This window comes from Triticum urartu, chromosome 5A, assembly GCF_056163025.1.
Source record: "Triticum urartu cultivar PI428250 chromosome 5A, HENAU_Tu73, whole genome shotgun sequence".
Classification (NCBI taxonomy): Eukaryota; Viridiplantae; Streptophyta; class Magnoliopsida; order Poales; family Poaceae; genus Triticum; species Triticum urartu.
Window position 1 is genome coordinate 108,504,849 of NC_141877.1, and position 12,714 is coordinate 108,517,562.

Genomic DNA, 12,714 nt, shown 5'->3' on the forward strand with positions numbered 1-12,714 from the left:
AAGTTTGGAAAAGATGATCACCTGCGAAGTTTATCCTGATGGACCCATCCATCCAATGCATGCACCTTGCCGGTCATCCATGTCCGTGCGATGCCAAGTTGCCAGCCAAACCAACGACAGGCTTTCGTCATCGTCATCATCCTCCCCGCGCGCCTACCGAGGAGGATATCCTCGCAGTCGCAAGCGCAGAGCCGCAGGCTCCCCTCTCCCAACGTACCCATGGCCCTGGCGAGCGGGCCACTCCCGCGTCATTAGCCCCACCCGTCAGCGACCGAGCGCGGACAGTACAGGAGATACAACGACCAGCAGGGGCGGATTGGTGATCTCTCCGACGAGACGAAACGGACTCCTGTAGCAGAGAGCCTCTGTCACCTGATCCTGTGGTCCGCTAAACGCGACAAAGAGAAGCAGAAAAGCGAAAAAGCACAGCAGCGTGTGTGTGTCGATCGGCAGATGCGCGCGCGCGCCAGCGCCATTGTTCGATCGCCCCATGCATGGAGCCAGTAGCCCGGTGCACGCACCCACGCTAACCCTAGGCTTGACTAGCTCAGGCGTGCAGTCGCTGGCTCTCGTCTCCAACCCTGCAGATTCCTTCCTCGTAGCACATTCACACTACTAGTGGTACACACCATTTCTCGCATGCACACAAACCATCTTCCAATTTCTCACCGTGTTCACCCACACTACTACTAGAGTCTACTAGAGTCTAGATCTGAGACGCACGCCCAACCAATTCGATGCCCCCTACAGGAAAGGAAAGCTCGGCGTGTGCGCGCCCCGTCACGAGCCCCCGCAGCGGCAAGTTCACGGTGTGCGATGGCTCCATCTCACCGAACAGCACAAGCAAAGCAGTTCCTTCCTTCCGCCGGCCACACAATGAATCAATCTTTCCCACCGGACGCCATGCCAATGCCCATGTGCCATGCACATTACACGCACGCACGCACGCACGCACGGATCAAACAAACAAACAAACCACACGCTCGTCCACACAGCAGCGATATGATGGTCTCCGTCAATCATTGTCCATTCTCATCCGTCCATCCATCGGTCTGGTCCGGTCCACCCGGGTCTTGGCGATCGTCCTTGTCCTCGTCCACAGCGTACAGGAGTAGTAGTAGTAGTACGAACTCCACCAACACACGCCTATCTCCGCGTGCCCCGAGGAAGATACGCCCCACCCCAACCCAACCCAACCAACCCAAACCCGTCCCACGCCACGCACGGGCCACCGCCACCTTCTACCCAACAAAACCCCTGGCTCCCCACAAAACCCTAGCACCGCACACTGGCACGGCGGGGCCACGGCTCTCCGGCCCCGCCCGTCAGCGACTGAACAGGCACCAGCAGAAAACTCCCGAAGCTACCCCGTCTCTCTCTCTCTCTCTCTCCTCGACGAGCCCCGCCCCACAGCAGCGGCGGCAGCAGAGGCTGTCCCCTCGGCTCTGACATGGCAGCGGGGGCCCAGCGGGAAGGCGACAAAGCGGAGGAAAGCGAGCGCGGCCCCTGCCTAGCCCACCCATAGCTCTCCTCCGGACGAGCTTGCCCCTCTCCCGCCTTCCAAGCAGCTTCCGGGGTGGGGCAGTGGCCAGTGGCGGAGCGCCACGCGTCGCGGGGATCATGAACGCAACGGGGTTCCGCGTTTCCGTTTCCGTGCTACGGCCCGCCCACGGCGCGGCCCGGATGCCAGGAACGGCAAAAAGCGCAGAGCTTTTAATGGGAGGAGGGGGGGTGGGGTGGGGCACGAAAGCTGTGAAGGGGTACTACGACGGGCGGGTGGGTACCGACTACCGAGACATGCTGTGCTAGAGAGAGAGACGGTGAGCAGAGAGGGACAGGCGGACAGGCCTGTGCAGGATAAGTGCGGCTTTTGCAGTCTGCGTTCGCCGTGCGCGGTGGGTGTCTGTGGGTGCCGGAGGGCGGGGAGAGGAGAGGGGAGGAGCGCTCCACTACTAGCAGCAGTCTACATAAGAGGAGGGCGATCGAGCGGAGGCGCAGGGTGTTTGTCTGTGTGAGCGAGCGGGAAGAGGGTGGAGAGGGGTTTCGGGGAAGCAGCAGAGCAGGTGCGGCGAGGCTTTCTGCGACTCCGGCCGCGCGCATGGGAGAGGTGAGCGAGCGATCGAGGCCTGGCGTCGCCGGCATTTCTTCGTCATCTGCGTGTCGCTGATTTGTTTCCGCCTGCGTGTTCGATTCGATCGATTTCTTCGGGGTATGAGATGAGATGATTTTGGCCTCGCGGTTTTGGGTGGGCCTCTCCGATGAGCTCTCGCTTGTGCGGCGGTGCCACGGTTCGCCGACCGCCGGAGCGAGAGGGAGGGAGGGAGGTGGTAAGTAATGGTCCTTCGTTTTCGGTGCCGGTTCGGCTGGGTTGGTTCGTTGGTTTCGCCGTTTCGGGGCACGGGATTGGGGGTTTTCTCCTACCTTCTCCGCCGGGGTTTTCAAAGGTTTGGTCCCGGCCGGTGTTTCCGGACGATCTGGTCCTGGTTTCTCGCGGGTCTCGTTGTCATGCGTCTGCATGATCCTTCGTCTGCATGATCCTTCATCGCGCTCCCCCGTCCATGACCCACCGTTTGCTGTCCCTCAACCGAGATTCTCTTCAGTTTGCTTCAGGGGATCAAGTCTTCTGTCACTCCTTCCGAACCCTTTGCTCCTCCTGCCCGTGCTAGTTTTCCCCCTGGTTTCCGTCCAGTGGTGGTTTGTTTTCGATCCGTCCTCTTTGCAAATGCTGGAAGTTAATTTGGGTAGGTGTTGCTTTGGGGTTTTTTGACCCTCGTCTTCGATGTTTTTTGCGTCAGATTATCAAGCGCAAACGCGCGTGTTCTTCTTCTTCGTGGTGCCGTTTGATGAGGTCATGGTATATTCCTTCCGGCTTGGCTTGTCTTTGCTTTGCTTTTCCTTTGGGACGATTTGATTTGACGAGGCATGCAGGCACTCTCTGGCGCCGGTGGAGGGAGAGAAAATGAGATTCCACGCTGCCGATCATAACCGGAAAGCTTTTCGTCCTCGGCGATCGTTTTGGACGGGGAGCAGTTCCTTTTCCCAGCTTCGTCTCGGGCGACGTGTCGCTCCGGCCCGTGATCGATCGACGCCCTGACATGACCAGTCTGCGTTTCTCCATGATTCGAGCGAAGCGAGAGCCTGCTAGCTGCGCTTTCCTGACCGAGCTTTGGTCGAGTCTGCTTGTTCTTCTTGCGCTCCTTTTCCCTTGCGTGTCCTCAAGGCGATCCAGTTTCCAGTTTCGTGCCTGCGCTCTGAGGCCTGCAGACTGCCACTCCATTTATGCTACCTTGGCTGGCTGCATTGTCCCATTTAATTTTGTCATGTTGTTTTCGATCGGTTTTCGTCAGAAATTTTGGAGCAATCTTCGGGTCTCAAAAGATTTCGTGGAACTTTTTTGCGGCAAGTTTCGTGGAATTTTTTTGCAGCAAGTTTGACTTGTCACTTTTGAATTTTGATTCGATTTGGTTTGGCGCTTGGATGGTGCAGAGCTTGAGCGAGGAGGGTGGCGGGACGACGGACAAGATGGGCAAGCAGGACAACGACGTCTCCCGCGCCGTCGTGGAGGACGACACCGCGCTCCTCCTCGCGGCGGTGGACAGCATCAAGAAGGCGGCGCTGGGCCGGCTGCGCAACGGCTCCGACGCCGCCAGGATCCTCGACCAGGACATGTCCAACAGGCTCCTCCACCTCGCCTGCAGGCACGACGCCGCCGAGTGCGCCAGGCTCCTCCTCGACGGGGAGTACGGGATCACGCCGGCCTCCGTCGACGCCAGGGACCCGCTCACGCGGACGCCCCTCCACGTCGCTGCCGAGGGGCACTCCAAGAGGTGCATCCAGCTGCTCCTCTCCAGGAACGCCCGGACGGACGTCAGGCTGCTCGATGGCACACGCCTAGTCGCGCTCGAGGTCGCGCTCATGAGCAGAAGGTGCGTCAATGGCATGGCACCAACTGCGTGCTACTAGTATTTGCTAGTACTGATGATTGCTCATTTGGTCGATGCCATTTGAGATCAAACTGACAGCAATGCATCTGCGTCCTCCCTGGCTGCTTTCTCTTCAGGGTTCAAGTTGATTGGTCACAGGACAACTCGGTCGAGGATCTTCTTGCTTATCTGCAACAAAAGGTTTGTCCCATCACTAAACTCACACACAGGTCCAAACTTCTCTTACATGGTTGATACTAGATAGGATCAATTTCTCATGCCAAACTGCAACTTGCCTGGATGTGTGTGCAGGATCTGAACGCGGTGAGGCTTCTGGCAGAGAAGACCAGGGAGGTTGGGGAGGTGGCTTACAGATACGCCATGGAGGGGCGTGTCGCTGCACTCGCAATGCTGCTCCTGGTGACTGAGGAAAGGATATCGGCGATGGTGAGCGTGGTGATTGATGGCGTCAGGACAAAGAGATCAATCTACAACTCTGTTGTGGACGAGGTTCTGTCGATTGGAGAGGCTTCAGCTAGAGAAGGCAATGAAATGAGGAGGAAAGCCTTGCTCTGTGAGATTCAGCTGCTTAACCAATTTGGGGCCACAGTGTGGAGGGACCGAAAAGTTGACAGGAGAAGCTTGCCCCCTCTACTTAGGGCTGCAAAGGTACCGATTGCTCTTAGTTTCATGCTACCCTTAAATTGTCACTATTCCCAAATTTCGCAATGCACTGAGTATTCAGTGTCTTTTGTTTGAGGTCTACACCGGTTTATTTTCCTTTTAAACGCCGCTAGATTTGCATTGCACATGAAATGAGTTGCTATGACTGTTATGAAGTTTAATTGAGTAATCAGTGTGTGTAACTGAGGTCTACGCCTTATTTTCCGTAAAGACTTCTAGATTATGCATGAAGTGAGTATTATGATTATGATCTGCACCCTTTGTTTATATAATCAAGAAGCAGCTCTGCATTTTCTTATGTTTGGTTGATGCAATATTGTTGTAATCATGCAACTGCAACTTATATATGGAAAAACTTTCAATGACTGAGTGTTCAGTGTCTTTACTTTGTGGTCTGCACAGACTTTTTTCCCTTTTAGACACTTCTGGATTTGCATTGCACATGAAATTAGTTGCTAGGACTGCCATGAAGTTAAGTGAGTAATCAATGTGTGTAATTGAGGTCCACCCCTTATTTTAGGAAAGACTCCTAAAGTAATACATGAAATGAGTTACTATGATTATGATCAACACACTTTGTTTTACGTATTATCTAGAAGCAGCTCTGCATTTTCTTATGTTCTGGTGGATGTGATATTGCTGTAATCGTGCAACTGCAACTTATATATAGAAAAATTTACAATGATTGAGTGTTCAGTGTCTTTACTTTGTGGTCTACGTAGACATTTTCCCTTTTAAACACTTGAAATTAGTTGCTAGGACTGCCATGAAGTTAAGTGAGTAATCAATGTGTGCAATTGAGGTCCACATCTTATTTTAGGGAAGACTCCTAAAATAATACATGAAATAAGTTACTATGATTATAAATCTACACACTTTGTTTTTATGTATTATCGAAGCAGCTCTGCATTTTCTTATGTTCAGTTGATGCAATATTGCTGTAATCGTGCAACTGCAACTTATATATATAGAAAAAATTACAATGATTGAGTGTTCAGTGTCTTTACTTTGTGGTCTACACAAACTTTTTCCCTTTTAAACACTTCTGGATTTGCATTGCACATGAAATTAGTTGCTAGGACTGGCATGAAGTTTAAGTGAGTAATCAATATGTGTAATTGTGGTCCACACCTTATTTTAGGAAAGACTCCTAATGGGTTACTATGATTATGATCTACACACTTTGTTTTTATGTATTATCTAGAAGCAGCTCTGCATTTTCTTATGTTCAGTTGATGCAATATTGCTGTAATTGTGCTACGCCTAACAAGCTGCAATTTATAAAGCTGCATCTTATACATATGAAAAACTTGCAATGATTGATTCCTTGTGTAGGCCGGAGATATGAATGTCACAAAGATGCTTCTGATGGGGGATGTTGATGTCAATGAAACCGACCCCGAAGGAAACACAGCACTTCACTGGTGCCTTAGTAGTAGCTCAAGCACACAGGAGCCAAGGTGCAGCTAAACTGTACCATTAAAAACACTTCTTGAAAATTCTGCTCCATTAACTGCTAAACAGTAAGATTGTTGTTCTCGCTATTTCCAAGTGTCCTTAATTGTCTTCTGTCTTTGTGCAGGATTGTGTGGCTCCTGCAGAAGAATGGTGCCAGAGTTTTCCAGGGGAACAAACTAGGTCTCACACCAGTGCACAGCGCTGCAGCTAAGGGCAATTACAAGGCTCTTCAGGTAGCCTTTGTTACTTCCTTTTCAAGTGGTTAATATAATACCACTGTGACTAATTGGTATTTTGTTTCTTTGATCTGCAAGTCACTTCTGCTTCATGCACAAGATTGCGTTGATATACCTTCCAAGACCAAAGAAACCCCATTATTCCTTGCAGTGAAAAATGGTTCTTTGAGCTGTGTACGACTTCTTTTGCGTTATGGGGCTAACCCCAAAGCCCAGAACCTACGGTGAGTAATATTTCTGAAGAATTCTTGTATTCAGTGATTTGATCGACTTACAGTGATGCGATTCTTTGGTGTTGAACAGAAAGCAAAGACCAATAGACGTGGCGACATCCCAGGACATGCGGTTCCTTCTCAACTCCGCAAATGTTGTACCAAGTAAGATGATTTTCTGGGATATTAAATATTTGACTGAGTTCGCAAATAGAACATCTCTTACGTAAATACAAGCACTTCATTTGTCCTTTTGTGTATCTCATGTAAATAAAAGCACTTCACTTGCCCATAGTTTTGTGTTTGATTCTTCAATCAAAGCACATGTTCTGCTATAAGATCACATTCTTCTATGTTCTATTGCTTGATCTGTTTCATTACACTGGAAGGATTTTTTTTTTTTTGCAAATAATACTGGAGGGAATTTTATTGTTTGAATTACATAAAGATTGGTTAGATACTTTTGGTTTTACTGATAATAATGCATATCAAGCACTACTGCATTTTCAACTGAATTTTGTTCCTTTTTAGTGAACCATGGCTCAATGGAAAAGAACCATGCAATGAAAAAAGAAAGGCACAAAGAGCTTCTGGATGATGATTTCGATGATTGTGACAACGACGATTATTATGAAAGGTATTTCTTATATCTTTTTTTTTCTTTTTTTCAAAAAGGGGTCAGGCCCATATCTGTACACAATTACGTGAAATGTAGAGAAAGTGCTGCTCATTTGAAGTTAAAATTAAGATATTACTTTGAATATCCTTGCAGCTATGTTGTGCCAAAGGCGTCAGTAGGTCACCGGGATTTTCGGGTTAAAAGTAAGGGCCACAGTACCCCGAAAGAAGGCCCCAAATTATCTCGGGTAATCTAGGCATCCTGTATCTGTATTACCAAGTGACTTCTTTTCTGTTTACATGATCTGCTTACAACATATTTTGTTTATAGCATAATGATCATTGGGAGAAGCATGACTACACTCGCAAAATCTTTGTTGGGGGTCTCCCGCTTTCAGTAGACGATGGTATAGCTTCATATTCCTGAACCAGTTATGTTCAACACAGTGAACATGAATGTACTTCTAACACTTTCTTTGGCATTTGTTTCTGGCAGCGTACCTTAGCAAATTCTTCAGTACTGAATTCGGACCTGTGGAGGAAGCAATAGTCATTACCTTAAAAATAGACGAGAGGATACAGTCCCGAGGCTTTGGCTTTGTAAAATTCAAAAGAGAGAAGGATATGATTAGTGCAAAGGAAGCTCATCATGTCTATGTGCTTGGGAAGAGAGTGGAGATAAAGGATGCTGTTGCTAGACCGTCCCTGCCTGAACTCGAAAGAGCAACTTCCTTCAGGCACCATGTACGTGAGTCCCCAAGAGTGACTCATAGTGAGCTGGAGGATGAACAAGCTGAGCAATATAACTTTGGAAAACGGCGGCCAATGCCAGAGAAGCACCTCCCGTCTTGGTTCTTCATATTCAGGAGGTGGTTGCCAGGATTTCTCATGGAAGCAACCGAGCGATATGGGGAGAAGTACCCATTATGCTCTGTGAAGACTGATTTCAGATCATGTTGCAGAATGGAGCTTGATCATTCTGCCCTTGGCTATCCTAAGCTAAGCGATTTCATGCGCTCCCTCCCTGGCATATGCAGGATGCGTGTAGTCCCTGTAGGAAATGGCCCTGCAACACATATGGTCCTTCTGCCACCCCTCTCAAGGCCAAAGTATGTACCCTTGCTGGAGCCTTACTCGTTTGATCATGACGAGCTCCCAGAATCAGTGTCAGATCATCACTCTCCAAGATCACCACTTACCGCCAATATCACTGAGAATGCTCCTTATAGCACTGACAGTCCACAGGGTGATGCATGCAGCGAGACCAATGTCCAGAGCCAGCATGATGATGAGTGTAGCAGAAGCAATGGCGAAAGCCTGCCGGATGGTGATTCCACCTCCAATTGTAGCTTACTTGATGAGGTTACTGTGAGCACACCAAAGTCTGATTTGATCGAGTCACCTGCAAGAAAGCCTGATTTGATCGTGTCTGGAGCTCTTCCTGGAAAAGCCGAACAAGGACCGTTAAGGAGGCCTGATTTGGTCGAGTCTGCACCTACAAAGAAACTCGATTTGATTGAGTCCAGTCCTCCTCCTTCTCCTCCTAGCAAGGCTGATTTGGTTCAGCCTGGGCCTGCAGGGAAGCTTCATTTGGTTGAGTCCAGTCCTCCTAGGAAGGCTGAATTGGTTGAGCCGGGACCAGCAAGGAAGATTGATTTGAATCAACCCAGACCAACAACACGCTTTGTTGATCGTCCTGTTGAAAGGCCAGCAATCACTCCAAGCAGCTGCGAGAATGAAATGAGATTCTCCTTCTTCCACTCACAGTGGGACAAGTACCTAGTAAGTGCTCCCTTCTTCTCTTGTGTTACGTTGCTTGCCACATTAGTTAGGCTCAGAATCATGTCTTGATTCATTGACTGACACACTTATTTCCACCTGTAGACTCCACATGCCAAGAGTGACTACTGCATCATATGCCGCTCCTGTGAGGCCGCGATGGAGCTTGTCCCGTGCCTCCATAAGATATGTGTTGCCTGCATGATGAGGTGCAATGTCAGGGCATGCATGACCTGTGGCACTGCTGTAAGTGGAGTCAAGTCTGCCCCGGCGCTGGACGCAAAATCCCGACACGTGGTAACAAATTTTCTCAGCAGCTAAAATTTGCTCTGCTGTTCTACTTTCACTACAGCTGCATTCAATTTTGCCTGATGATTAATTGCTGAACACGCAGGGAGTCATGGAGTGCGTCTCGGATCAAAAGTGCCAGTTGATGGTTGTCTGCAGTGGAGCTGATGCAGTTGTGAGATGCTCCCCCTGCATGCACACCATAGCTTGCCGAGGCTGCCTCCTGGCCTCGGTGACACTGCTCAAGAAGTGCACTGTCTGTGACTGCATGATTGAGCACTTCAAGTTTGGTCCATAAGGTCTAGCTCCCTAATACCGAAGACTGATCTAGTAGTAATGCATAGAACAAGGCAGGCGATCCCACAGACTGAAGGAGACATTGATCCCATCTCCTTCGATGTTCTGAGCTTGTGGGATGATGCGCCTAAATAGGCCATGTTTAGAGGAGTGCCCTTTGCTGCTCCCTTATGTTTTTTTGCGTAGGAATACCTTTTCCTAGATGCTTGATGGTCATGGTTCTGTAAGCTTTGTGACAGGGGGCTGCGTCCCCTTCGATTTTGGCAAGCTTACAGCATCGGTACCATGTGAAGCCCCCCTTTGTTATCTGTTATCGCGCTCTTTCACTGAACCTATGTATTAGTACTATCTAAGTAAGATGGATCCTTTTCAGTTATATCTCTTGGTGAGCAGTGCTGGAGTTTGTGATTTGCAGCTTTCTGATATGCCTTGTGCTTGCTTCTCTTTTGTATGGGTTGGTTGAATTTAACCGAAAGTTATCTGTTGTTGGATGATCTGCTGTATGTTGCATTTCCAGAGTGTAATTGGCAAGCTGCAGTTGTTTAGCTAAAATTTGGAGTTACTATTGTTCTAGTATTTAATTCATGGGTCAAGTTTCACTGCTTGTTCTTCGCACTGCTGCTGGAGCTGTGATAATGATCCTTCAGGGTGGATTCTCTGACTTTAAATTCTCTCAGAATTGTTTTGAATGGTTGAATAAGAGGAAAGTATGTGCTTTCTTGGGTCTCAGCCAGCTTAAACTTATCTTTGCTTGACTGTATTGCTTACAATAGATTAATCTATGGGTGCAGCAGCATGTTCTACTCTCTCCGTTCACAAATATAAGTTGTTCTAACTTTTTTTGTGCATCAGATGTATATATACACATTTTAGTGTGTTTGCTCACTCATTGCAGTCCCTATATAGTTCATATTGAAATATCCAAAACATCTCATATTTGTGAACGGAAGGAGTATTGGAAATGGAAACTTCTACTGTGAAGATTGTTTGATCTGCAGAATATTCTTCTGTTTGTTTTCTTGGTTGTTTAGTAAATCATGGCGTCTTTCACTAGTTCTTTCAGAAGTAGGTTGCGGATTACAGGTCAGCCAGTTAGAAATTTCTTGAATGGGTCAATAAGGAAATATTTTGGATCTACAATCTTATACAGGGATGTTTGAATTCGCATTCTATTTCTATCTCCATAAATAAATTTGAAATTCAGATCTTTGACTACACTAAGTAAAAAGATCTCTCACCGTAGGGCGAACAAGCGGCGATGGCGTCGGAGGTCATCCTGAGACAACAACGGCGAGCGCCTCCATCGACCATCCACACCCCGCCATGACTCAAAGTCCCTTTCTTCTCTTTTGTATGGGTTGGTTGAATTCAACCAAAAGTGATATGTTGTTGGATGATCTGCTGTATGTTGCATTTCTAGAGTGTAATTAGCAAGGTGCTGTTGTTTAGCTGAAATGGTAGTTTCACCGCTGGTTCAATGCACAGGTGCTGGAGCTGTGATGATAATCCTTCAGGTTGGATTTTCTGATTTTCAGTTATTGAATCGTTTTCAGTTCTATCTTGACATGGAAACTTACACCGTGGAGATGATTTGATCTGCGGAATATTCTTCTGTCCGTTTTCTTTGGTTTAGTACAAATCATGGCGTCTTTCGCTATCTCTTTCAGAATTGGGCCGCGGATTACAGATCGTCTTGTTAGAAATTGCTTGAATAGATCAATAAGGAAATATTTTTGGATCCACATTCTTTTCTAGGGATGTTTGAATTCGCATCGTATCTAGTAGTACATGAATAAATCTCTACTACTACGCACTAGATTTCTCACCGTGCAGGCAGCACACACGCGGCGGTGGCGTCGGGAGTAGCCCTGAGACGACGACGGTGAGTGCCTCGATTGACCATCCACTGGTCGCCGTGCCTCAAAGTCAGGCCGCCGCCTTGTGGGAAGCGAGGGTGGCGGGCTTACGGCTGAGCCCAGGGACGCCGGCCCGCTCCCCTACCTCGGGCCCTGTCTCCACGCCGTCCGCTCTGGTACGGGCGCTCTCGTGTCTCGTGGTGGCCGTCACTGGCGGCGCGCTGCAGAGGATTCTCGACGGCCCCGCATTGGACGTCACCCGTAGCTAACGAGAAAAATTCAAGTTACAGCCCCAAACTAACTAGTCCGTTTATTATTCAACCTTCAACATTAAAACCGGTTATTTCATATACTCTTAACTTGGCACTCGGTTTAAGAATCAACCCCCGCTCGGTTTTAACTTGTTTTTATGCGACTAGGCGGAAGCGTCTTACCTCGATGTGAGGGACGCATTACGTGTTATATGAAGCAGGGGCATACCTCCCTGATAGCGCATACATGCGGTAATTTAGATCTTCTAGGAAGATTACATTTTGGGGAGGAAGAGATAAGAGAGAGGTTACAATATGAGATATGAGATAAACATCCAAACAACCTACTCTATCTATCTCTACCATGCGCCGATGTATGGCTCAATGAACGTGACATGTTTACATGTTTGACACCCTCCCTTAATCACAACTTCATCAAGTTGAGATTATGCTTGAAGTCCTCAAAGCTTCTGACAGGTAGGGCCTTTGTGAATCCATCTGCTATCTGATCTCTGGAATGCACAAACCGGATGTCAAGTTGCTTTTGAGCCACTCTTTCCCTGACAAAATGGAAATCAATCTCGATATGCTTTGTTCTGGCATGGAAAACAGGGTTAGCAGATAAGTATGTGGCACCCAAGTTATCACACCACAAACAGGGAGCCTTGGCACTTTTCACACCGAGCTCCTTTAGCATGGACTGCACCCATATGATATCAGCTGTAGCATTAGCTAATGCTTTGTATTCTGCCTCTGTACTTGATCTGGAGACTGTGGTCTGTTTTCTTGCACACCATGAAATCAAGTTAGGGCCAAAGAAAACTGCAAAGCCACCAGTGGAACGCCTGTCATCTAGGCATCCTGCCCAATCAGAATCTGAGAAGGCACTCACAAGTGTAGATGAAGATTTGCTGAGATTGAGACCAATATTAAGAGTGTTTTTGACATATCTGACTATGCGTTTTGCAGCAGTCCAATGAACTATAGTGGGTGCATAGAGGAATTGGCAAACTTTATTGACAGCAAATGAGATATCAGGTCTTGTAAGTGTTAGATATTGAAGTGCACCTACTAGACTTCTGTATTTTGTGCTGTCATCTTGGCTCAAGGAC

The 12,714-nt window shown here is 48.1% G+C and overlaps 1 protein-coding gene across 1 annotated transcript; it reads left to right on the forward strand.

The window, feature by feature from the left end:
- The first annotated feature begins 1,771 nt into the window (after window positions 1-1,771).
- Window positions 1,772-9,871, forward strand: LOC125508063 (uncharacterized). Its single transcript, XM_048672633.2, has 14 exons — window positions 1,772-2,107; window positions 3,487-3,926; window positions 4,061-4,124; window positions 4,236-4,592; window positions 5,943-6,067; window positions 6,190-6,298; window positions 6,380-6,525; window positions 6,605-6,678; window positions 7,045-7,150; window positions 7,286-7,379; window positions 7,463-7,538; window positions 7,628-8,913; window positions 9,016-9,207; window positions 9,305-9,871. The coding sequence occupies exons 1-14, from the start codon at window positions 2,099-2,101 to the stop codon at window positions 9,494-9,496; spliced, it is 3,270 nt and encodes a 1,089-aa protein (XP_048528590.1). The 5' UTR covers window positions 1,772-2,098; the 3' UTR covers window positions 9,497-9,871.
- Window positions 9,872-12,714: the final 2,843 nt, after the last annotated feature.

What these genes read in the sequence shown, in the direction of transcription:
- LOC125508063 (XM_048672633.2), top strand. An exon ending in GTCGCGCTCATGAGCAGAAG is followed by an intron (nt 3,927 to 4,060) that starts GTGCGTCAATGG and finishes CTTTCTCTTCAG; the next exon opens with GGTTCAAGTTGATTGGTCAC. An exon ending in CCCGCTTTCAGTAGACGATG is followed by an intron (nt 7,539 to 7,627) that starts GTATAGCTTCAT and finishes TGTTTCTGGCAG; the next exon opens with CGTACCTTAGCAAATTCTTC.